General features: G+C 46.7%; 2 protein-coding genes across 2 annotated transcripts in view; one reads left to right on the forward strand and one right to left on the reverse strand.

Annotated features, from left to right (window-relative positions):
* Positions 1 to 39: 39 nt before the first annotated feature.
* On the reverse strand, positions 40 to 5,493 carry FAM183A (family with sequence similarity 183 member A). Its single transcript, XM_038766385.1, has 4 exons — positions 5,337 to 5,493; positions 3,669 to 3,728; positions 1,702 to 1,805; positions 40 to 207 (listed from the first exon to the last, which is right to left on the reverse strand). The coding sequence occupies exons 1-4, from the start codon at positions 5,467 to 5,469 to the stop codon at positions 106 to 108; spliced, it is 399 nt and encodes a 132-aa protein (XP_038622313.1). The 5' UTR covers positions 5,470 to 5,493; the 3' UTR covers positions 40 to 105.
* Positions 5,494 to 10,936: 5,443 nt separating this feature from the next.
* Positions 10,937 to 25,338, forward strand: part of HLCS (holocarboxylase synthetase) — a 103,288-nt gene continuing 88,886 nt past the window's right edge. The window contains exons 1-7 of the mRNA XM_038766355.1: positions 10,937 to 11,485; positions 14,504 to 14,639; positions 14,744 to 14,869; positions 16,845 to 16,998; positions 23,114 to 23,234; positions 24,558 to 24,664; positions 24,860 to 24,999. Of these exons, the coding sequence (XP_038622283.1) occupies positions 10,937 to 11,485; positions 14,504 to 14,639; positions 14,744 to 14,869; positions 16,845 to 16,998; positions 23,114 to 23,234; positions 24,558 to 24,664; positions 24,860 to 24,999 (1,333 nt within the window). The remainder of the gene's footprint in view (positions 11,486 to 14,503; positions 14,640 to 14,743; positions 14,870 to 16,844; positions 16,999 to 23,113; positions 23,235 to 24,557; positions 24,665 to 24,859; positions 25,000 to 25,338) is intronic.

A 25,338-nucleotide genomic window follows, 5' to 3' on the forward strand; every position in this document is an offset into this window, starting at 1 on the left:
TGGCAGTGGGCACCAAGGCGGCGAATGAGAAGCAGAAGCAGAACTTGAAACTGGGTTTATCTGCAGCCGCTGGCGGGAGCCGGCCCGGGGCCGGGCTCCCGGCGGCTATTTTTGCTCTTTCCCGCGCCAGATCTCGGCCATGTATCTGGTCAGCTCGGTGGTGTGGTGGGAGAAGCGCAGCCGGCGATCTGTCCAGTCCGTGCTGGTCTGCAAGAGGGACGTGGGGATCAGGGTCGGGGGCTGCAGCCTGGCCGTTCCCAGCAGGCGGGGCATGGAGCGGCCGTCTGGGTTGAGCCACTTGATGGAGAATGAGGGGGACACCTCCCCACAACATGGGCTCGGCCCTGTCTTCTTCCCCTCTTCTTCCTTTTCCCATTTTCCCTTCTCACTGGGCCTGTTGCAGCATTACCCAGAGTATAGGAATCAGAAGGTTGGGGGGTCTCATCCTGGCTCTGCCTCTTGTCTGCTGTGTGACCTTGCTTCTCTGTGCCTCACTTACCTCATCTGTAAAATGGGGGTTGAGACTGTGAGCCCCCCTGTGGGACAGGGACTGCGTCCAACCTGATTTGCTTGTGTTCACCCCAACGCTTAGTACAGTGCCTGGCACATCGAAAGCGCTTAACAAATACCAGTATTATTATTAGGCGTTCCTCTGTGCTCCAGTTTTGGGTCCAGGATTGGAGTCATCTGTCAGATGGTGCCGCCAGACTTTTAGGATGTGCAGGGGAGAGTCCAGTGGGAAAACCGATTCTACCAGAAGATGATGAGGAGGATGGTATTTGTTAACCGCTTACTATGTGCCGAGCACTGTTCTAAGAGCTGGGTTAGATACAAGTTTATCGGATTGTCCCACGTGGGGCTCACAGTCTTAATCCCCATTTTCCAGATGAGGTCACTGAGGCCCAGAGAAGCGAAGTGACTTGCTCAAAGTCACGAAGTCAGGATTAGAACCCACGACCTCTGACTCCCAAGCCCAGGCCCTTTCCACTGAGCCACGCTGTTTTGTACTTTCGTTCCTCATTTTGGCTAGAACGCAGTAACAGATGGGGGACCAGCCTGAGAAAGCACGTTGGCCTGGGCACAGCACATCGCCTCGTTGGAAGGATCCATGGTGTGGGTGCGTGGGTGTCGGGCAAGGCTTGCTCGACTACTGCGCAGCGTCTTATTTATCGTGGGGTAACTTCTGCCAGAACCCAGCCCCAAGGTTAACCCCAGCTCGAGTCTGGGAGGACAATAGTTCTTTGCCTTCACTCCCCTCTCTGAACTTCCCTTGCCTGGACCCCGTGGGTTTAAGGGTGGCGAAGGTGCATTGCAACAGGGACATGGAAGTTGGTTTAGGCTGGTAAACAACACTGAACACGAGAAGCAGCGTGGCTCGGTGGAAAGAGCCCGGGCTTTGGAGTCAGAGGTCATGGGTTCAAATCCCGGCTCCGCCGACTGTCAGCTGTGTGACTTTGGGCAAATCACTTCACTTCTCTGGGCCTCGGTTACCTCATCTGTAAAATGGGGGTGGAAACTGTGAGCCCCCCCGTGGAACAACCTGATCACCTTGTAACTTCCCCAGCGCTTAGAACAGTGCTGTGCACATAGTAAGCGCTTAGCAAATACCATCATTATTATTAACACTGACCACTGTGGGGAATTCTCCCCGCCCTCCCCCAGCCCCCAAAAGGGGTCTCCTCTAGCAGTCAAACATGTCACCAAGGGTTCCGTGTCCCATCCGATTTCCTGGCTCTCCGTCTGGGGCTCCGGGTATTTCATCTTGGGTCCCTGGGCTGTGTAGTGAAAGAGCTTGAGAAACCTGGCTGTGGAAGGAGAGACGGACAGGACGGGATTAGGGAAGCCGAGCCGAAGCCGCTGACCCTAACCGGCCTCGGGTCGCTCGTGTCGACCCACCTCTCTCCCTGCTGTTCGCACTCCTGACTTTTAACTTTCATTCATTCATTGTCATATTGAGCGCTTACTGACTTTTAACTTTCATTCATTCATTCATTGTATTGAGCGCTTACTGTGTGCACAGCACCGTACTAAGCGCTTGGGAAGTCCAAGTTGGCAACATCTAGAGACGGTCCCTACCCTACAACGGGCTCACAGTTTAGAAGGGGGAGGCAGACAACAAAACAAAACACGTAGACAGGTGTCAAAATCGTCAGAACAAATAGAATTAAAGCTCTGTGCACATCGTTAACATTCATTCATTCAATCGTATTTATTGAGCGCTTACTGTGTGCAGAGCACTGGACTAAGCGCTTGGGAAGTACAAGTTGGCAACATAGACGGTCCCTACCCAACAGTGGGCTCACAGTCTAGAATTGAATAGTAAATATGTACAAGTAAAACAGAGTTATAAATCTGTACAGACATATATACAGGAGCTGTGGGGAGGGGATGGAGGTAGGGCAGGGGTTGGGGAGGAGAAGAGGAAAATGGGGGCTCAGTGTGGGAAGGCCTCCCGGAGGAGGTGAGCTCTCAGTAGGGCTATGAAGGGAGGAAGAGAGCTAGTTTGGCGGATGTGCGGAGGGAGGGCATTCCAGGCCTGAAGTAGGACGTGGGCCGGGGTTGGACAGCGGGACAGGTGGGAATGAGGCCCAGTGAGGAGGTTAGTGGCAGAGGAGTGGAGGGTGCGGGCTGGGCTGGAGAAGGAAAGAAGGGAGGTGAGGTAGGAGGGGACGAGGGGATGGAAAGCCTTGAAGCCAAGAGTGAGGAGTTGAGCCCCGACGACTGTCCTCGAGGGAGCAGTTTCGGGGGGTGATTCTGAATCTGGACTCTTGACTAGTTTCCAGCTTGATGTTGCTTCTCAAAGTCTAGGGCCCACTCTTCTAGACTGTGAGCCCACTGTTGGGTAGGGACTCTCTCTATATGTTGCCAACTTGGACTTCCCAAGTGCTTAGTACAGTGCTCTGCACACAGCGCTCAATAAATACGATTGAATGAATGAATAGGAAAGCTGTCAGGTAGACTTGGGGCAAGGGTCACACGCAGGAAGTGTTTAAAACCGATGCTAACGAGCTCATTTGGGGAGGCCGAAAAGTGGGTAAGGGAAGCAGGTCGGAAGACCTCGTCCTGCGGCTCCAAGCCTCGGGTCTCGGCATTTCCCAAATGTCAAGGCTTCTCTGCTGACGTGTGACACCAGAAAGGGCTGATGGACTCCGAAAATCTTTGGGAAGCCCTGCCGCTTCGGCCCTGACAGAATCGCTCCGTGGCTGGGTGCAGCAGGTAAGAATGGGAATTGACTGGCAGCCGTGGGCACAGAATACTAAAAAACAGCAGAGGCCCAGGTGAACACGGGTCAAACGTGTGGACAGGAGGCGGAATTAGGGACAGAGATGGCTTCCGGCCTGGTAAATTGTCCGGAATTCATTCATTCATTCAATCGTATTTATTGAGCGCTTACTGTGTGCAGAGCACTGGACTAAGCGCTTGGGAAGTTTGCAACATATAGAGATGGTCCCTACCCAACAGTGGGCTCACAGTCTAGAAGGGGAAGACAGAGAACGAAACAACATATTAACAAAACAAAATAAATAGAATAAACATGTACAAATAAAATAGAGTACTAAATACGTACAAACATATATACATATATACAGGTGCTGTGGGGAGGGGAAGGAGGTAAGGCGGGCGGGATGGGGAGGGAATGATTCTGCCCTGTATGAAGGAGCTCTTACCATCTGCGGGTTCCTCCATGTTATCGTGCCAGGACATGGGCTTCCTGGTGAAGGTGTGAACTGGAGAGACACAATTAATAACAATAATAATAGCTATGGTACTTGTTAAGTGCTTAATACGCATCAAGGACTGTTCTAAATGCTGGGGTATACACAAGTTAATAATGATGGTATTTGTTAATTGTTAAGCGCTTACTATGTGCCAAGCACTGTTATAAGCACTGGGGTAGATACAAGGTAATCACGTTGCCCCACGTGGGGCTCACAGTCTTAATCCCCCTTCTAGACTGTGAGCCCGCTGTTGGGTAGGGACCGTCTCTATATGTTGCCAATTTGTACTTCCCAAGAGCTTAGTACAGTGCTCTGCACACAGTAAGTGCTCAATAAATACGATTGAATGAATGAATGAGTGAATAATCCCCATTTACAGATGAGGGAACTGAGGCACAGTTCTTTCAGCGCTTAGAACAGTGCTTGGCACATAGTAAGCGCTTAACAAAAATCACCGTCATCATCATAGTTCCACAGACCCAATCCCTGTCCTACATTGGGCTCACAGTCTTAATTTCCATTTTACAGAGGAGTGAACTGAGGCCCAAAGAAATTGTTACTTATCTAAGGTCACGTAGCAGATGTGGTGGAGCTGGTAGAGAAACAGCGTGGTTCAGTGGAAGAGAGCCCGGGCTTTGGAGTCAGAGGTCATGGGTTCAAATCCTGGCTCCGCCAATTGTCAGCTGTGTGACTTTGGGCAAGTCACTTCTCTGGGCCTCAGTTACCTCATCTGTAAAATGGGGATGAAGACTGTGAGCCCCCCATGGGACAACCTGATCACCTGTAACCTCCCCAGTGCTTAGAACAGTGCTTTGCACATAGTAAGTGCTTAATAAATGCCATTATTATTATTATTACCCCAGGGCTTAGATCAGTGTGGCACGTAGTAAGCGATCATAAATTATCAATGACACGGGCCGCTTGGGTCATTTCCCCCTCCCTCCCATCCATGGGGGTGCCCTTCCTCCCCTAGCCTTCCTCTGCCACTTCACCCAATGACACCAGTCCAATCTCTCCCTTCCCATTCCAACCCTTCCAGTCTCCCTTTTCCCCGGGGGGGTTATTGACCTCTTCCCAAGCAGCGTGGCTCACTGGAAAGAGCCCGGGCTTGGGAGTCAGAGGTCATGGGTTCAAATCCCGCCTCCGCCACTTGTCAGCTGGGTGACTTTGGGCAAGTCACTTCTCTGTGCCTCAGTTCCCTCATTTGTAAAATGGGGGTGAAGACTGTGAGCCCCCCGTGGGACAACCTGATCACCTTGTAACCTCCCCAGCGCTTAGAACAGTGCTTTGCACATAGTAAGCACTTAATAAATGCTATCATTATTATTACTATTACTATTATTAGTACTATTATTACTATTACATTATTAGTAATTATTACTATTACTTTATTTATTACTCTATTTATTTTACTTGTACGTATCTATTCTTTTTATTTTATTTTGTTAATATGTTTTGTTTTGCTCTGTCTTCCCCTTCTAGACTGTGAGCCCACTGTTGGGTAGGGACCGTCTCTCTATGTTGCCAACTTGGACTTCCCAAGCGATTAGTCCAGTGCTCTGCACACAGTAAGCGCTCAATAAATACGATTGATTGATTGATTATTGTTCCCCACACCTTTGCTGTTGGGGTTCACGCTGTACTGCGTGTGCAGCTTCTGGGTTCGCAGCTCCTTGCGGATCAGCTCGCACATGATCTGGTTCCTGTGCACCTCGTCCAGCGGCTGCTTCTCCTTGCCGTGGCCGGCCATGGCCCCCGGCTACCACAGCATCGCTGGCCGTCTCCAAGGCAACGCGTTCTCACACGCCGTCTCCAGGCAACGCGCTCCCACGTGACCGCCGTCGGCCGCCCACTCTCTCCCCCCCCGCACGGAGAAGTGGTAGAACCCGCCTACCGCCCCTCCCCTTTCCCGTCGACCATTGGTACGTCCCGCGCGGGAGGCCACGCCCCCTAGGCCTCTGATTGGCTGGGAGTTTAAAGGCCTCGAAGGGGATTGGCTGCTTTCCCAGCGCAAAAAGTTTGAATGGCCTCGTTGGCTTGAGTGGTGAGTAAGCCGGGCCCGGAGGCTACCGGTAATAATAATAATAATAATAATAATAATAATAATAATAATAATAATAATAATAATTTTGGTACTTGTTAAGCGCTTACTATGTGCAAAGCACTGTTCTAAGCGCCGGTAGGGTTCGGTTTCCCCCGAGGGGATTCTGGGAGGATGATGATAATAATAATTTTGATATTTGTTAAGCGCTTACTATGTGCAAAGCACTGTTCTAAGCACCGGTAGGGTTCGGTTCCCCCCGAGGGGATTCTGGGACGATGATGATAATTTTGGTATTTGTTTTGCGCTTACTATGTGCAAAACACTAGGGTTCGGTTCCCCCCGAGGGGATTCTGGGAGGATGCTAATAATAATGATGTTGGTATTTGTTAAGCGCTTACTAAGTGCACAGCACTGTTCTAAGCGACGGTAGGGTTCGGTTCCCCCCGAGGGGATTCTGGGGAGGACGATGATAATGATGATTTTGGTATTTGTTAAGCGCTTACTATGTGCAAAGCACTGTTCTAATTGCCGGTAGGGTTCGGTTCCCCCCGAGGGGATTCTGGGAGGATGATGATAATAATAATTTTGGTATTTGTTAAGCGCTTACTATGTACAAAGCACTAGGGTTCGGTTCCCCCCAGGGGATTCTGGGAGGATGATGATGTTGGTATTTGTTAAGCGCTTACTATGTGCAAAACACTGTTCTAAGCGCCGGTAGGGTTCGGTTCCCCCCCTAGGGGATTCTGGGAGGATGATAATGATGATAATAATAATGTTGGTATTTGTTAAGCGCTTACTATGTGCAAAGCACTGTTCTAAGCGCCGGTAGGGTTCGGTTCATTTCATTCATTCATTCAATCGTATTTATTGAGCGCTTACTGTGTGCAGAGCACTGGACTAAGCGCTTGGGAAGTACACATTCGGTTCCCCCCGAGGGGATTCTGGGACGATGATGATAATAATAATTTTAGTATTTGCTGAGCGCTCACTATGTGCAAAGCACCGTTCTAAGCGCCGGTAGGGTTCGGTTCCCCCCGAGGGAGTTCTGGAAGGAGGAGGATGATTTTGATATTTGTTAAGCGCTTACTATGTGCAAAGCACTGTTTTAAGCGCCGGTAGGGTTCGGTTCCCCCCTGGATATTCTGGGAGGATGATGATAATAATAATTTTGGTATTTGTTAAGCGCTTACTATGTGCAAAGCACTGTTCTAAGCGCCGGTAGGGTTCGGTTCCCCCCGAGGGGATTCTGGGAGGATGATGATAATAATAATTTTGGTATTTGTCAATAATAATAATAATGGCATTTGTTAAGCACTTACTACGTGCAAAGCACTGTTCTAAACGCTGGGGGGGTTACAAGGTGATCAGGTTGTCCCATGTGGGGCTCACAGTCGTAATCCCCATTTTACAGATGAGGTAACTGAGGCTCCGAGAAGTGAAGTGACTTGCCCAAGGTCACACAGCAGACATGTGGCGGAGTCGGGATTCGAACCCATGACCTCTGACTCCAAAGCCCATGCTCTTTCCACTGAGCCACGCTGCTTCCCTATTTAAGCGCTTACTATGTGCAAAGCACTGTTCTAAGCGCTGGTAGGGTTCGGTTCCCCCCGAGGGGATTCTGGGAGGATGATGATGATGCTAATAATAATAATGTTGGTATTTGTTAAGTGCTTACTATATGCCGAGCACTGTCCTAAGCGCTGGGGTAGATACAACGTGGCTCAGTGGAAAGAGCCCGGGCTTTGGAGTCAGAGGTCATGGGTTCATTCATTCATTCATTCAATCGTATTTATTGAACACCTACTGTGTGCAGAGCACTGTACTAAGCGCTTGGGAAGTACAAGTTGGCAACATATAGAGACGGTCCCTACCCAACAGCGGCTCCACCAATTGTCACCTGTGTGACTTTGGGCAAGTCACTTCAAGCGACTTCTTACCTCCTTCCCCTCCCCACAGCACCTGTATATATGTATATATGTTTGTACATATTTATTACTCTTTTTATTTTACTTGTACATATTTATTCTATTTATTTTATTTAGTTAATATGTTTTGTTTTGTTGTCTGTCTCCCCCTTCTAGATTGTGAGCCCGCTGTTGGGTAGGGACCGTCTCTATATATTGCCAACTTGGACTTCCCAAGCGCTTATAGTACAGTGCTCTGCACACAGTAAGCACTCAATAAATATGATTAAATGAATGAATGAATGAAAGTCACACAGCTGACAAGTGGTGGAGCTGGGATTAGAACCCACGACCTCTGACTCCTAAGCCCGGGCTCTTTCCACTCTGATGACGACGGTATTTGTTAAGCGCCACTTACCCACTGTGTGACTTTGGAAAAGTCACTTCACTTCTCTGGGTCACAGTGACCTCATCTGAAAAATGGGGATGAAGACTGTGAGCCCCGGGACAACCTGATTACCCTGCATAATAATAATAATAATAATAATAATAATAATGGTATTTAAGCGCTTAGTATGTGCCAAGCACTGTTCTAATTGCTGGGGTAGATACAGCAGCAAAGCAGCGTGGCTCAGTGGAAAGAACCTGGGCTTGGGAGTTGGAGGTCATGGGTTTTAATCCTGCCTCTCTGCCACTTTTGACTTTGGGTAAGTCACTTCACTTCTCTGGGCCTCAGTTCCCTCATCTGTAAAATGGGGATGAAGACTGAGCCCCACATAGGACACCCTAATCACCTTGTATCCTCCCCAGTGCTTGGAACAGTGCTTGGCACATAGTAAGCGCTTAACAAATGCCATTATGATTATCATTATTATTATTATTATTATTATGCAGGGTAATCAATTTGTCCCACGTAGGGCTCACAGTCTTCATCCCCGTTTTCCAGATGAGGGAACTGAGGCCCAGAGAATTGAAGTGACTTGGCCAAAGTCACACAGCCGATAAGTGGCAGAGTCGGGATTAGATCTAGCACTTAGTACAGTGCTCTGCACACAGTAAGCGCTCAATAAATACGATTGAATGAACTGAATGAACTCATGACCTCTGACTTCCAAGCCCAGGCTCTTTCCAATGAGCCACGCTGCTTGGATGGATGGATGGATGGAAAGGGAATGCGTTGGAATCTGGGTTGGAGTTGGAATTCTGGTCTGGAGAGGATTTATTATTCATTCAGTCATATTTATTGAGTGCTTACTGTGTGCAGAGCACTGTACTAAGCGCTTGGAAAGTACTTAGAGTACTTAGCAAAGTAGTTAGTACTTAGAAGTACTACTCAAAGCGCTTAGAGAAGCAGTATAGCATAGTGGAAAGAGCACATGCCTAGGAGGCAGAAGGTCTTGAGTTCTAATCCCGCCTCTGCCACTTTTCTGCTGTGACCCTGGGCAAGTCACTTCACTTCCCTGTGCCTCAGTTTCCTCGTCTGTAAAATGGGGATTGAGACTGTGAGCCCCACATGGGACAGGGACTGTGTCCAACCCGATTTGCCTGTATCCACCCCAGCACTTAGTACAGTGCCTAGCACGTAGTAAACACTTAACAAATACCACAATTATTATTATTATTATTATATTACAACTTGGCAACAGATACAGCCAACAACGGGCTCACAGCTTAGAAGACTATTATTCTATTTATTTTATTCTGTTGATATGTTTTGTTTTGTTGTCTGTCTCCCCCTCCTAGACTGTGAGCCTGCTGTTGGGTAGGGACCGTCTCTCTATGTTGCCAGCTTGTACTTCCCAAGCGCTTAGTCCAGTGCTCTGCACACAGTAAGCGCTCAATAAATACGATTGAATGAATGAACAAATGAATGGGCCCCCAGGGCGCTTGACTGTCCTGCTCTTGACCAAAGCAGCAAACAAAAAACCGCCCACTATTAGTTTTGAAACTCTCCATCACCTTGCCCCCCACTATTAGTTTAGAAACTCTCCATCACCGTGCCCATACTTACCTCATCTCCCTTCTCTCTTTCTCCATTCCGGCCCACACGTCCTCCGCTCCGCTGGTGCTAATCCTCTCACTGGGCCTCCATCCCGCCTGTCCCGCCGTCGACCCCTGGCCCACATCCTACCCGTCTCTATATGTTGCTGACTTGTACTTCCCAAGCGCTTAGTCCAGTGCTCTGCACACAGTAAGCACTCAATAAATACAATTGAATGAATGAATGAATGAAATGAAAGCCCTCCCTCCTCAAATCCACCAAACAATCACTCTTCCCTCCCTACTGAAGGCTCACCTCCTCCAAGAGGCTCCGCCAATTGTCAGCTGTGTGACTTTGGGCAAGTCACTTCACTTCTCTGTGCCTCAGTTACCTCACCTGTAAAATGGGGATTAAGACTGTGAGCCCCCCGTGGGACAACCTGATCATCTTGTAACCTCCCCAGTGCTTAGAACAGTGCTTTGCACATAGTAAGTGCTTAATAAATGCCATTATAATAATAATAATTATTATTATTATTTGGAGTCAGAGGTCATGGGTTCAAATCGCGGCTCTGTCACTTGTCAGCTGTGTGACTTTGGACAAGTCACTTCACTTCTCTGGGCCTCAGTTACCTCATCTGGAAAATGGGGGTTAAGTCTGTGAGTCCCACGTGGGACAACTTGATGATCTTGTATCTAACCCAGCTTAGAACAGTGTTTTGCACATAGTAAGCGCTTAATAAATGCCATTATTATTATTATTATTATTATTATTATTATTATTATGTGCTCAAATCCCAGCTCCGCCAGTTGCCAGCTGTGTGACTTTGGGCAAGTCACTTCACTTCTCTGTGCCTCAGTTACCTCATCTGGAAAATGGGGGTTAAGTCTGTGAGTCCCACATGGGACAACTTGATGACCTTGTATCTACCCCAGCTTAGAACAGTGCTTTGCACATAGTAAGCACTTAATAAATGCCATCATCATTATTATTATTATGAGTTCAAATCCCAGCTCCGCCACTTGTCAGCTGTGTGACTTTGGGCAAGTCACTTCACTTCTCTGTGCCTCAGTTACCTCATCTGGAAAATGGGGGTTAAGTCTGTGAGTCCCACATGGGACAACTTGATGACCTTGTATCTACCCCAGCTTAGAACAGTGTTTTGCATATAGTAAGCGCTTAATAAATGCCATCATTATTATTATTAGTCCAGTGCTCTGCAAATGGTAAGCGCTCAATAATTGCAATTGAATGAACGAATGACCCTCCTATCCGCAGGCCAGCGGGGATGGTGACGGAGCCGGAGGCCGCGGAGCAGGAGGCGACGGAGCTGCAGTGCCGGGTTTCGGTGGAGGAGCTGAGCCCGGGCGGTCAGCCCCGGAGACGTCAGGTCCTGAGGGAGGCCCGGCTCAGTCTGGGCCGCAACGAGAGGCGAGAGCTTGTCCTGCGGCTGCAGGCGGGGACGGTAACGGGCCCCCGGCTCTTCCCGCTGCGGGCGGCCCGGCTGTTCACCCGGTTCTCGGCGGCCGGACGGAGCGGCCTGCGGCTCGGCCCGGCCCCGGACTCCAGCTCTGTCCAGCTGCTGCTGTCTGACTGCCCTCCCTACCGCCTGCGCCGCTTCCTTCGCACCCTGCGGCTCAAGCTGGCCGGAGCCCCCGGGCCCCCCGCCGCCCCGGCCCGTGCCCGCCTGCTCGCCCCCCGGCCTCGGGCCTTCCTCGCCCTCAGCCCCGTCCAGCCCGAGAACCGGCCCCAGAAGGTGGACGACGCCTTGGATGCCACCCCGCGGAAGCGGCCGGGGCCCGGGGCCAGGCTCCGGCCCGGCTCCAGTGTCGAGGCGGTGAGATTGGGTCTTGGGGGGCACCTGCAGGGTGCCAGAGAGGTGTTGGAGGGGACGGTGGGATGACCTAGGATGATTATTATTAATATTCATCATCATCATATAATAATAATCGTGCCGTATCATTCATTCGAACATATTTATTGAGCGCTTACTGTGCGCAGAGCACTGTACTAAGCCCTTGGGAAGTCCAAGTCGGCAACATATAGGTCTTGAGGTCGAATCCCGGCTCCGCCACATGCCTGCTGTGTGACCCTGGGCAAGTCACTTCACTTTTCTGAGCCTCAGGGGATTAAGACTGTAAGCCCCGCGTGGGACAACCTGATCACCTTGTATCCCCCCCCAGCGCTTAGAACAGTGCTTTGCACATAGTAAGTGCTTAACAAATGCCATCATTATTATTATTTTTATATAGAGACGGTCCGTACCCAACAGCGGGCGCACAGTCTAGAAGGGGGAGACCGACAACAAAACTAAGCTGAGAAAAAGGAGGGCTTAGTCTGGGAAGGCCTCTTGGAGGAGGTGAGCCTTCAGTAGGGCTTTGAAGGGAGGGAAGAGTGATTGGTGGATTTGAGGAGGGAGGGCATTCATTCATTCATTCAATTGTATTTATTGAGCGCTTACTGTGTGCAGAGCACTGTACTAAACAGTTGGGAAGTACAAGTCAGCAACATATAGAGATGGTCCCTACCCAACAACGGGCTCACAGGCCAGAGGTAGGATTATATATATTTCAATCATATTTATTGAGCGCTTACTGTGTGCAGAGCACTGTACTAAGAGCTTGGGAAGTACAAGTTGGCAACATGTAGAGACAGTCCCTACCCAACAGGTAGGATGTGGGCCAGGGGTCGACGGCGGGACAGGTGAGATGGAGGCCCAGTGAGACGGTTAGCACCAGAGGAGCGGAGGGTGTGTGGGCCGGAATGAAGAAAGAGAGAAGGGAGGTGAGGTAAGTATGGGCAAGGTGATGGAGAGTTTTGAAACCAATAGTGGGAGGTGTCAAAAGCGTCAGAACAAATAGAATTAAAGCTCTATGCACGTCATTAAAATGAATAGTAAATATGTACAAGTAAAATAAATAGAGTAATGAATCTGTACCAATATATATACAAGTGCTGTGGGGAGGGGAAGGAGGTAGGGCGGGAGGAATGGGGAAGAGGAGAGGAAAAAGGGGGCTCAGTGTGGGAAGGCCTCCTGGAGGAAGTGAGCTCTCAGTGGGGCTTTGAAGGGAGCCAGCGCTTAGAACAGTGCTTTGCACATAGTAAGCGCGTAATAAATGCCATCATAAAAAAAAAGTGAGGAAGAGAGCTAGCTTGGTGGATGTATTGTTTGTTGTTAAGCGCTTACTATGTGCCAGGCACTGTCCTAAGCACGGGGGTTGGTACCAGCAAATCAGGTTAGACACAGTCCCTGTCCCACATGGGACTCACATTCTCAATCCCCATTTTCCAGATGAGGTCACTGAGGCCCAGAGAAGTGAAGTGACTTGTCCAAGGTCACACAGCAGACAAGTGGCAGAGTGCTCTATCCACTGTGCCATGCTGCAACTCAAGCGCAACTGTACTAAGCTCTTGGGAGCGTACAGTGTAACCTCAAACACATTCCAGGAGGCCTTCCCAGACTGAGCCCCCTCCTTCCTCTCCCCCTCCTCCCCCTCTGCCTTACCTCCTTCCCCTCCCCACAGCACCTGTATATATGTATATGTGTTTGTATGGATTTATTACTCTATTTATTTATTTATTTTATTTGTACATATTTATTCTATTCTATTTTGTTAATATGTTTTGTTTTGTTGTCTGTCTCCCCCTTTTAGACTGTGAGCCCACTGTTGGGTAGGGACTGTCTCTATGTGTTGCCAATTTGTACTTCCCAAGTGCTTAGTACAGTGCTCTGCACATAGTAAGCGCTCAATAAATATGATTGATGATGATGAGGATGATGATGATTAAGATCAGACACACAGCTCCTGCCCCATAGAGGGCTTACAACCTATCTTATCCCCATTTTATAGACAAGGAAACTGAGGTCCAGAGGGGGTAAATGACTGGTCCAAAGTCACACAGTAGGCCAGTGATGGAGCTGAAACATGAACTCGGGTAAAATGGGGATTCAATGCCTGTTCTCTCTATTACTTAGACTGCGAGCCCTACGTCGGGCAGGGACTGTGTACAACCTGATTAACTTGAATCTACCCCTGCACCTAGTACAGTGCATGACACACAGTAAGCACTTAATCATTATTATCATCATTATTATTACTGTCACCCACCCTCCAGGGTTACAAGTGAAGAACTGAACCCTCTATGGGACCAGACTTAGGGTTTCCCCTTCTTAGGTCTCCCCCTTCTAGACTGTGAGCCCACTGTTGGGTAGGGGCCATCTCTGTATGTTGCCAACTTGGACTTCCCAAGCACTTAGTACAGTGCTCTGCACACAGTAAGCGCTCAATAAATATGATTGAATGAATGAATGAATGAATTTGCTTGTATCCACCCCAGCGCTTAGTACAGTGCCCGGCGCATTATAAGCGCGTAACAAATAACATAATTATTATTATTATTATTACGTGCCATGGGGAAGGGAGAGACGATGAATGAAGGAGCAAGTATGAGCAGCGCAGAAGAGAGTGGGAGAAGAGGGGAGGGTGGCTCAATCAGGGAAGTCTTCCTGGAGGAGAAGTGCCCTCAATAAATTGTTGGGTTGGGAACATCTCTATATGTTGCCGATTTGTACTTCCCAAGTGCTTACCCAACAACGGGCTCACAGTCCAGAAAGAGGAGACGGACAACAAAACTAAATGAGTAGACAGGTGTCAAAAGCATCAGAACAAATAGAATTAAAGCTCTGCACACAGTAAGCGTTCAATAAATACGATTGAATGAACGAATAAGGCTTCAAAGTCGGGGAGAGCAATTATCTGTCTGCTACAAGGATGGACAGCATTCCAGGCCAGAGGTAGGATTGCGTGCGGGGATGGCTAGGGAACGGGGATCTCCTTCCTTCTCACCTCTCCAGGAGACTTCCGAGCCCCCCAAGCCACTGCGGTCCCTCCAGCCCCGGGCCCGACCCCGGCTCCAGCTGTCCCGGGAGCAGGAGCAGGTGCTGAGCGCCGTGATCCGCGGAAAGAGCGTCTTCTTCACGGGCAGCGCAGGTGGGGACGTGTGGCGAGGAGAGCTGTGGCCTGGGGGTGGGATAGAAAAGGGGGGAAGGCTGTGCTACTGTGCTGGGGTCCTCAGACCTCTCCGTCCCTTGCAGGCACAGGAAAATCCTTCCTGTTGAAGCACATCCTGGGGTCATTGCCCCCTGAGGGCACGGTGGCCACGGCCAGCACCGGGGCAGCCGCCTGCCTCATCGGGGGCACCACTCTGCACGGCTTTGCAGGTAAAGGGGGGCCGAGACCCTGCTGGATGGGGGGGATTTGGAGGTGCCGGGAGGGCCCGGCCCAGTTTGGGGGGCATGGTGAAAGGAGACCCCACGAATGGGTAGTCCTGGAGGTCCTGGGGAAGCGGCGCAGCCAGCAGAGAGAGCATGGGCCCACCACTCTAAAGGACCTGAGTTCTGTCCCTGCTAAATGATGGCTAAATCAGTGATAATAATAATCATTCATTCATTCAATCATATTTATTGAGCGCTTACTGCGCGCAGAGCACTGTACTAAGTGCAGGGGAAGTACAAGTCGGCAACATCTAGAGACAGTCCCTATCCAACAATGGGCTCACAGTCTAGAAGGGGGAGACAGACAACAAAACAAAACATGTGGACAGGTGTCAAGACGTCAGAACAAATAGAATTAAAGCTAAATACACATCATTAACAAAATAAATAGAATAGTAAATACATACAAGTAGTACTAATAGTAAATATGTACACAGTTGCTTGCAGTGACACCTTGGGCAAGTCACTTCATTTCTCTGGGCCTCAGTTTTTTCAACTGTAAAGCAGCGATACCTGTTTTCCCTCCTATTTAGACTGTGAGCCCCATGCGGGACAGGGACTGTGCCTGACCTAATTACCTCAGGGCTTAGATTCATTCATTCAGTCATTCAATTGTATTTATTGAGTGCTGTGTTCAGAGCACTGGACTAAGCGCTTGGGAAGTACAAATCGGCAACAGATAGAGACGGTCCCTACAATGGGCTCACACTCTAGAAGGGGGTAGACAGATCAGTGTTTGATATATAGTAACTGCTTAACAAATACCGTCTCTATATGTTGCTGATTTGTACTTCCTAAGTGCTTAGTAATAATAATAATGATGATGTCATTTCTTAAGCGCTTACTATGTACAAAGCACGGTTCTAAGCACTGGGGGGGATACAAGGTGATCACATTGTCCCACGTGGGGCTTACAGTCTTCATCCCCATTTTACAGATGAGGTAAATGAGGCTCAGAGAAGTTAAGTAATAAAATAATAAATAATGATGGCATTCATTAAGCGCTTACTATGTGCAGAGCACTGTTCTAAGCGCTGGGGAGGTTACAAGGTGATCAGGTTGTCCCACATGGGGCTTACAGTCTTAATCCCCATTTTACAGTTGAGGGAACGGAGGCCCAGAGAATAATAATAATGGCATTTGTTAAGTGCTTACTATGTGCAAAGCACTGTTCTAAGCACACTGGGGGGATACAAGGTGATCACGTTGTCCCATGTGGGGCTCACAGTCTACATCCCCATTTTCCAGATGAGGGAACTGAGTCCCAGAGAAGTGAAGTGACTTGCCCAAAGTCACACAGCCGGGATTTGAACCCACGACCTCTGACTCCAAAGCCCGTGCACTTTCCACTGAGCCGTTTGGGGTCGGGCTGAGCAGGGAGGCTGGGGCTGGGGCAAGCGCCCACTCTGTTCCAGCGTGGATCAGTGGAAAGAGCCCGGGCTTTGGAGTCAGAGGTCATGGGTTCAAATCCCGGCTCCGTCAACTGTCAGCTGGGTGACTTGGGGCGAGTCACTTCACTTCTCTGGGCCTCAGTTCCCTCCTCTGTAAAATGGGGATGAAGACTGTGAGCCCCTTGTGGGACAATCAGATTGCCTTGTAATCTCCCCAGTATAGATGTTTGTATGTATTTATTACTCTATTTATTTATTTTTTTTATTTGTACATATTTATTCTATTTATTTTATTTTGTTAATATGTTTTGTTCTCTGTCTCCCCTTTCTAGACTGTGAGCCCACTGTTAGGTAGGGACCGTCTCTATATGTTGCCAATTTGTACTTCCCAAGCGCTTAGTACAGTGCTCTGCACATAGTAAGCGCTCAATAAATACGATTGATGATGATGATGATGCTTTGCACATAGTGCTTAATAAATGCCATTATTATTATTATTATTATTCCCTCAACTATCCCCCAAACTGCAGGTATCGGATCGGGCCAGGCGCCCCTGGAGCAGTGCGTGGCTCGCGCCCAGCGCCCAGGCGTGCGGCGGGCCTGGCTGAGTTGCCAACGACTGGTCATCGACGAGATCTCCATGGTGGAGGCCGCGCTCTTCGACAAGCTGGAGGCTGTGGCCAGGTGAGCCCCCTTTTTCCTCTCCCCCTCCCCATCCCCGCCGCCCTCCCTCCTTCCCCTCCCCACAGCACCTGGATATATGTTTGTACAGATTTATTACTCTATTTTACTTGTCCATATATACTATTCTATTTATTTTATTAATGATGTTCATTCATTCATTCATTCGTATTTATTGAGTGCTTACTGTGTGCAGAGCACTGGACTAAGCGCTTGGGAAGTCCAAGTTGGCAAGATATAGAGACGGTCCCTACCCAACAGCGGGATCACAGTCTAGAAGGGGGAGACAGACAACAAAACAAAACATATTAACAAGATAAAGTAAATAGAATAAATATATACAAATAAAATAAATAAATAAATAGGGTAATAAATACATACAAACATATATACATATATAGAGGTGGATTTATAGTGATAAATTTTACTTGTACGTATTTACTATTCTATTTATTTTATTAATAATGTTCATTCATTCATTCATTCAGTCGTATTTATTGAGCCCTTACTGTGTGCAGAGCACTGGACTAAGTGCTTGGGAAGTACAAGTTGGCAACATCTAGAGACAGTCCCTACCCAACAGTGGGCTCACAGTCTAGAAAGGGGAGACAGAGAACCAAACAAAACGTATTAACAAAATAAAATAAATAGAATAAATATGTACAAATAAAATAGAGTAATAAATACATACAAACTTACATACATATATTCAGGTGGAATTATAGTAATAAATTTTACTTGTACGTATTTACTATTCTATTTATTTTATTAATGATCATTCATTCATTCATTCAATCGTACTTAGTGAGCGCTTACAGTGTGCAGAGCACTGGACTAAGCGCTTGGGAAGTAGAAGTTGGCAACATATAGAGACGGTCCCTACGCAACAGTGGGCTCACAGTCTAGAAGGGGGAGACAGACGGCAAAACAAAACAACAAAATAAAATAAATAGAATAAATATGTACAAATAAAATAAATGAATAAATAGAGTAATAAATGCATACAAACATATATTCATATATACAGGTGGATTTATAGGAATGAATTTTGCCATTTGCCAAATTTTGCCAAATGCTGCCATTTGTCTGCTGCATAGGGACAGAGCACAGGCCTGGGAGTCACAGGGTTTGCTGCCATTTATCTGCTGCATAGGGATGGGGCACGGGCCTGGGAGTCACAGGGTTTGCTGCCATTTGTCTGCTGCATGACCTTGGGCGAGTCACTTAACTCCTCTGTGATACAATAATGATGTGCATTTATTACTCACATGCTGCTTCATGAGAAGCCACGTGGCTCATTTATTCATTCATTCAATCAATCATAATTATTGAGCGCTTACTGTGTGCAGAGCACTGGACTAAGCGCTTGGGAAGTAGAAGTTGGCAACATCTAGAGACAGTCCCTACCCAACATTAGGCTCACAGTCTAGAAGGGGGAGACAGAGAACAAAACAGAACATATTAACAAAATAAAATAAATAGAATAAATATGTACAAATAAAATAAATAAATAGAGTAATAAATACATACAAACCTATATACATATATACAGGTGGATTTATAGTAATAAATTTTACTTGTACATATTTACTATTCTATTTATTTTATTAATGATTTTCATTCATTCATTCATTCAATCGCATTTATTGAGTGCTTACTGTGTGGAGAGCACTGGACTAAGCACTTGGGAAGTCCAAGTTGGCAACATATAGAGACGGTCCCTATCCAACAGTGGGCTCACAGTCTAGAAGCGGGAGACAGAGAACCAAACAAAACATATTAACAAAATAAAATAAATAGAATAAATATATACAAATAAAATAAATAAATAAATAGAATAATAAATACATACAAACATATATACATATATACAGGTGGATTTATAGTAATGAATTTTACTTGTACGTATTTACTGTTCTATTTATTTTATTAATGCTGTGCATTTATTACTCTATTTTACTTGTACGTATTTACTATTCTATTTATTTTATTAATGATGTGCATTTATTCTCACGTGCTGCTTACTGCCCAACTCCTCCTCGAAACTCCTTGTGGGCAGGGGTCCCATCTACCAACTCTGTTGTAGTGTACCCTCCTGAGCGTTTTGTACGGGGCTCTCCACAAAGCAAGCGAGCGCTCAGTACACAGCAGAGATCAATCGATAACCTTCGACAGATAAGCAGTATGGCATAGGGACAGAGCACGGGCCTGGGAGTCAGGAGGTTTGCTGCCATTTGTCTGCTGCATAGGGATAGGGCACGGTCCTGGGAGTCACAAGGTTTACTGCCATTTGTCTGCTGCATGACCTTGGGCGAGTCACTTAACTCCTCTGTGATACAATAATGATGTGCATTTATTACTCACGTGCTGCTTCATGAGAAACCACGTGGCTCATTCATTCATTCATTCAATCGTACTTATTGAGCGCTTACTGTGTGCAGAGGACTGGACTAAGCGCTTGGGAAGTAGATGCTGGCAACATCTAGAGACGGTCCCTACCCAACAGTGGGCTCACAGTCTAGAAGGGGGAGACAGAGAACGAAACAAAACATATTAACAAAATAAAATAAATAGAATAAGTATGTACAAATAAAATAAATGAATAGAGTAATAAATACATACAAACATATATACATATATACAGGTGGGTTTATAGTAATAAATTTTACTTCTACGTATTTACGATTCTATTTTATTAATGATGTTCATTCATTCATTCAGTCGCATTTATTGAGCGCTTACTGTGTGCAGAGCACTGGACTAATCGCTTGGGACGTCCAAGTTGGCAACATATAGAGATGGTCCCTATCCAACAGTGGGCTCACAGTCTAGAAGGGGGAGACAGAGAACCAAACAAAACATATTAACAAAATAAAATAAATAGAATAAATATGTACAAATAAAATAAATAAATAAATAGAGTAATACATACAAACATATATACATATATACAGGTGGAGTTATAGTAATAAATTTTACTTGTACATATTTACTATTCTATTTATTTTATTAATGCTGTGCATTTATTACTCTATTTTACTTGTATGTATTTACTATTCTATTTATTTTATTGATGATGTGCATTTATTACTCACGTGCTGCTTCATGAGAAGCAGTGTGGCTCATTCATTCATTCAATCGTATTTATTGAGTGCTTACTGTGTGCAGAGCACTGTAGTAAGCACTTGGGAAGTACAAGTTGGCAACATCTGGAGACGGTCCCTACCCAACAGTGGGCTCACAGTCTAGAAGGGGGAGACAGAGAACCAAACAAAACAACAAAATAAAATAAATAGAATAAATATGTACAAATAAAATAAATAAATAGAGTAATAAATGCATACAAACATATATACATATATACAGGTGGATTTATAGTAATGAATTTTGCCATTTGCCAAATGCTGCCATTTGTCTGCTGCATAGGGATGGGGCACGGGCCTGGGAGTCAAGGTTCGCTGCCATTTGTCTGCTGCATAGGGATAGGGCACGGGCCTGGGAGTCACAAGGTTTGCTGCCATTTGTTGGCTGCATGACCTTGGGCGAGTCACTTAACTCCTCTGTGATACAATAATGATGTGCATTTATTACTCACGTGCTGCTTCATGAGAAGCCACGTGGCTCATTCATTCATTCATTCATTCATTCAATCATCATCAATCGTATTTATTGAGCGCTTACTATGTGCAGAGCACTGCACTAAGCGCTTGGGAAGTACAAATTGGCAACATATAGAGACAGTCCCTACCCAACAGTGGGCTCACAGTCTAATTCATTCAATCGTACTTATTGAGCGCTACTGTGTGCAGAGCACTGGACTAAGTGCTTGGGAAGTAGAAGTTGGCAACATCTAGAGACGGTCCCTACCCAACAGTGGGCTCACAATCTAGAAGGGGGAGACAGAGAACAAAACAAAACATATTAACAAAGTAAAATAAATAGAATGAATATGTACAAATAAAATAGAGTAATAAATACATACAAACATATATACAGGTGGATTTATAGTAATAAATTTTACTTGTATGTATTTACTATTCTATTTATTTTATTAATGTTGTGCATTTATTACTCTATTTTACTTGTACGTATTTACTATTCTATTTATTTTATTAATGATGTGCATTTATTACTCACGTGCTGCTTATGAGAAGCAGTGTGGCTCATTCATTCATTCAATCATATTTATTGAGCGCTTACTGTGTGCAGAGCACTGTACTACGCACTTGGGATGTACAAGTTGGCAACATCTAGAGACGGTCCATACCCAACAATGGGCTCGCAGTCTAGAAGGGGGAGACAGAGAACCAAACAAAACATATTAACAAAATAAAATAAATAGAATAAATATGTACAAATAAAATAAATAAATAGAGTAATAAATACATACAAACATATATACATATATGCAGGTGGATTTATAGTAATAAATTTTACTTGTACATATTTACTATTCTATTTATTTTATTAATAATGTTCATTCATTCATTCACTCAGTCAGTCATATTTATTGAGCGCTTACTGTTTGCAGAGCACTGTACTAAGCGCTTGGGAAGTACAAGTTGGCAACATATAGAGACGGTCCCTACCCAACAGCGGGCTCACAGTCTAGAAGGGGGTGACAGAGAACAAAACAAAACATACTAACAAAATGAAATAAATAGAATAGATATGTACAAGTAAAATAAATAAATAAATAGAGTAATAAATACGTATAAACATATATACATATGTACAGGTGCTGTGGGGAAGGGAAGGAGGTAAGGTGGGAGGGATAGATAAGATAGATGGATAGATAAGCAGTGTGGCATAGGGTTGGAGCACAGGACTGGGAGTCAGGAGGTTTGCTGCCATTTGTCTGCTGCATAGGGACAGGGCACGGGCCTGGGAGTCACAAGGTTTGCTGCCATTTGTCTGCTTCATGACCTTGGGCGAGTCGCTTAACTCCTCTGTGATACAATAATGCTGTGCATTTATTACTCACGTGCTGCTTCATGAGAAGCCACGTGGCTCATTCATTCATTCATTCAATCGTACTTATTGAGCACTTACTGTGTGCACAGCACTGCACTAAGCGCTTGGGAAGTAGAAGTTGGCAACATCTAGAGACGGTCCCTACCCAACAGTGGGCTCACAGTCTAGAAGGGGGAGACAGAGAACCAAACAAAACATACTAACAAAATAAAATAAATAGAATAAATATGTACAAATAAAATAAATGGAGTAATAAATACATACAAACATATATACATATATTCAGGTGGGTTTATAGTAATGAATTTTACATGTACGTATTTACTATTCTATTTTATTAATGATGGTCATTCATTCATTCATTCAATCGTATTTATTGAGCACTTACTGTGTGCAGAGCACTGGACTAAGCGCTTGGGAAGTAGAAGTTGGCAACATCTAGAGACGGTCCCTACCCAACAGTGGGCTCACAATCTAGAAGGGGGAGACAGAGAACAAAACAAAACATATTAACAAAGTAAAATAAATAGAATGAATATGTACAAATAAAATAGAGTAATAAATACATACAAACATATATACAGGTGGATTTATAGTAATAAATTTTACTTGTATGTATTTACTATTCTATTTATTTTATTAATGTTGTGCATTTATTACTCTATTTTACTGGTACATATTTACTATTCTATTTATTTTATTAATGATGTGCATTTATTACTCACATGCTGCTTCATGAGAAGCAGCATGGCTCATTCATTCATTCAATCGTATTTATTGAGCGCTTACTGTGTGCAGAGCACTGGACTAAGCGCTTGGAAAGTACAAGTTGACAACATATAGAGATGGTCCCTACCCAACAGCGGGCCAACAGTCTAGAAGGGCTCAGTGCAAAGAGCCCGGGCTTTGGAGTCGGAGGTGATGGGTTCAAATTCCAGCTCCGCCAGTTGTCAGCTGTGTGACTTTGGGCAAGTCACTTCACTTCTCTGGGCCTCAGTTACCTCATCTGTAAAATGGGGATGAAGACCGTGAGCCCCCCGTGGGACAACCTGATCGCCTTGTAACCTCCCCAGCGCATAGAACAGTGCTTTGCACATAGTAAGCGCTTAATAAATGCCATTATAATTATTATTATTATTACTAGAGCTGTGCGGCAGCGGGAGGAGCCATTTGGGGGGATCCAGCTCATCATCTGTGGTGACTTCCTGCAGCTGCCTCCTGTGAGCTCCGGGGACCGCAAGCAACGCCCCCAATTCTGTTTCCAGGTACGGTTGAGAGTCCCAGGGCTCCACAGGTGGCCCAGGTTGGGGCTGTTCCTAGGCCCACCCCCAAAACCCCAACTTTTTTAGCAGGAGAAACTGGGCCGTCATCACCAACGGAGAACTCAGGGGAAGCATTCATTCATTCATTCAATCGTATTTATTGAGCGCTTACTGTGTGCAGAGCACTGGACTAAGCACTTGGGAAGTCCAAGTTGGCAACATATAGAGACGATCCCTACCCAGCAGTGGGATCACAGTCTAGAAGGGGGAGACAGAGAACAAAACAAAACATTAACAAAATAAAATAAATAGAATAAATATGTGCAAATAAAATAAATAAATAGAGTAATAAATCCGTACAAACATATATACATATATCCAGGTGCTGTGGGGAGGGGAAGGAGGTAAGGCAGGGGGGATGGGGAGGGGAAGAGGAAGGAGGGGGCTCAGGAGGGGGAAGCAACAGAGGACACGATGTGTTCCTCTGTAATTTTAGTTTTGGTTCCCCCGGTTTGGGATTTTTTAAGCACTTACTATGTGCCAGGCACTGTTAGTAGGTAATCAGGTTGGACACAATCCCTGTCCCACATGGGGCTCACAGTCTTCAACCCCATTTTACAGGTGAGGGAACTGAGGACAGAGAAATGAAGCGATTTGCCCAAGGTCACACAGCAGACTGGTGGGGAAGCTGGGACTAGAAGCCAGGTCCTTCTGATTCCCAGGCCCATGTTTTAAGCCATGGTACTTCTGGATTGGTTGCAAGGGAATTGGAATGGGGTTAGGGGGTGTCTAGACCTAAAATAGGGATTAAGACTGTGAGTCCCATGTGGGACAACTTGATCACCTTATATCCCCCTCCAGCGCTTAGAACAGTGCTTTGCACATAGTAAGCGCTTAACAAATGCCATCATCATCATCATCATCATCATCATCACCTGCAACCAAGCTGAGGAGACAGATCGGGCCCCATGTCCTCAGCCAGGCCCCAGGCCGGCCAGGGACTCAGTTTGTTGCTGTTGCCCAGGCTGACGCAGATGTCTCTGCCCCGCCGGGTCAGTCGTCTGGTGCTTACAGAGGTCAGGGGTTCAAATCCCGGCTCCACCAATCATCAGCTGTGTGACTATGGGCAAGTCACTTCACGTCTCTGGCCCTGAGTTACTTTATCTGTAAAATGGGGATGAAGACCCTGAGCCCCTCGCGGGACAACCTGATCACCTTGTAACCTCCCCAGCGCTTAGAACAGTGCTTTGCACATAGTAAGCGCTTAATAAATGCCATCATTATTAGTCAGTGAGACCTCTCCATCCTCTCTTCCCCCCGGCCCAGGCCCGGAGTTGGTCCCGATGCATCCAGGTGACCATGGAGTTGACCCAAGTCCGGAGGCAGAGCGACCCAGCCTTCATCTCCCTGCTGCGGAATGTGCGGCTGGGCAGGTGGGGCCGTCGGGGGAAGACCACCGAGGCGGGGTCCCCGGGGAAGGATCGACACCCCTTCCCGTCCTCCTCCTCCCCCCAACACCCAGCACCTCCTCCCTCCGTCCCCCCAGGAGTCCAGGGGATAGGGGCCCTTCCTGTTTGCCTTCCTCCATCCCCCACCCCTCATCCCATCCTGCCCTCCGGCCCCTCCAGATGCCCAGAGGAGGTGACCCGGCAGCTGCGGGCCACGGCCGGGCACAAGCTGGAGCAGGATGGGGTGGTGGCCACGCGGCTCTGCTCCCACCAGGATGACGTGGAGATGACAAACTGGCAACGTCTTCAGGAGCTGCCCGGTGAGGCAAAAACCCCTCACTTTCGGCTTCACTTTCACCCTCGCCCCCTCCTACCTCATCTCCCTTCTCTCCTTCTAAAGCCCAGCCCGCACCCTCCGCTCCTCTGCCGCTAAATTCCTCACTGTACCTCGTTCTCGTTGCCTCAGCTTTCTCATCTCTAAACTCATTCTGCCTCTCCCTAGACTGTGAGCCTCATGTGGGACAGGGACTGCATTTATCCGGTATCTATTCCAGTGCTTGGCATGTACTAACTACCTTACAGATGATAATAATAATAATAATAATGGCATTTATTAAGCACTTACTATATGCAAAGCACTGTTCTAAGCACTGGGGAGA

Source organism: Tachyglossus aculeatus, chromosome 24 (genome assembly GCF_015852505.1).
Source record: "Tachyglossus aculeatus isolate mTacAcu1 chromosome 24, mTacAcu1.pri, whole genome shotgun sequence".
Taxonomy (NCBI): Eukaryota; Metazoa; Chordata; class Mammalia; order Monotremata; family Tachyglossidae; genus Tachyglossus; species Tachyglossus aculeatus.

What these genes read in the sequence shown, in the direction of transcription:
- FAM183A (XM_038766385.1), bottom strand. Translation starts at nt 5,469, where the DNA reads ATGGCCGGCCACGGCAAGGAGAAGCAGCCGCTGGACGAGGTGCACAGG. An exon ending in CGTGAACCCCAACAGCAAAG is followed by an intron (nt 3,729 to 5,336) that starts GTGTGGGGAACA and finishes GTGTCTCTCCAG; the next exon opens with TTCACACCTTCACCAGGAAG. An exon ending in GATGGGACACGGAACCCTTG is followed by an intron (nt 208 to 1,701) that starts GTGACATGTTTG and finishes TCCCTCTTGCAG; the next exon opens with ACCAGCACGGACTGGACAGA.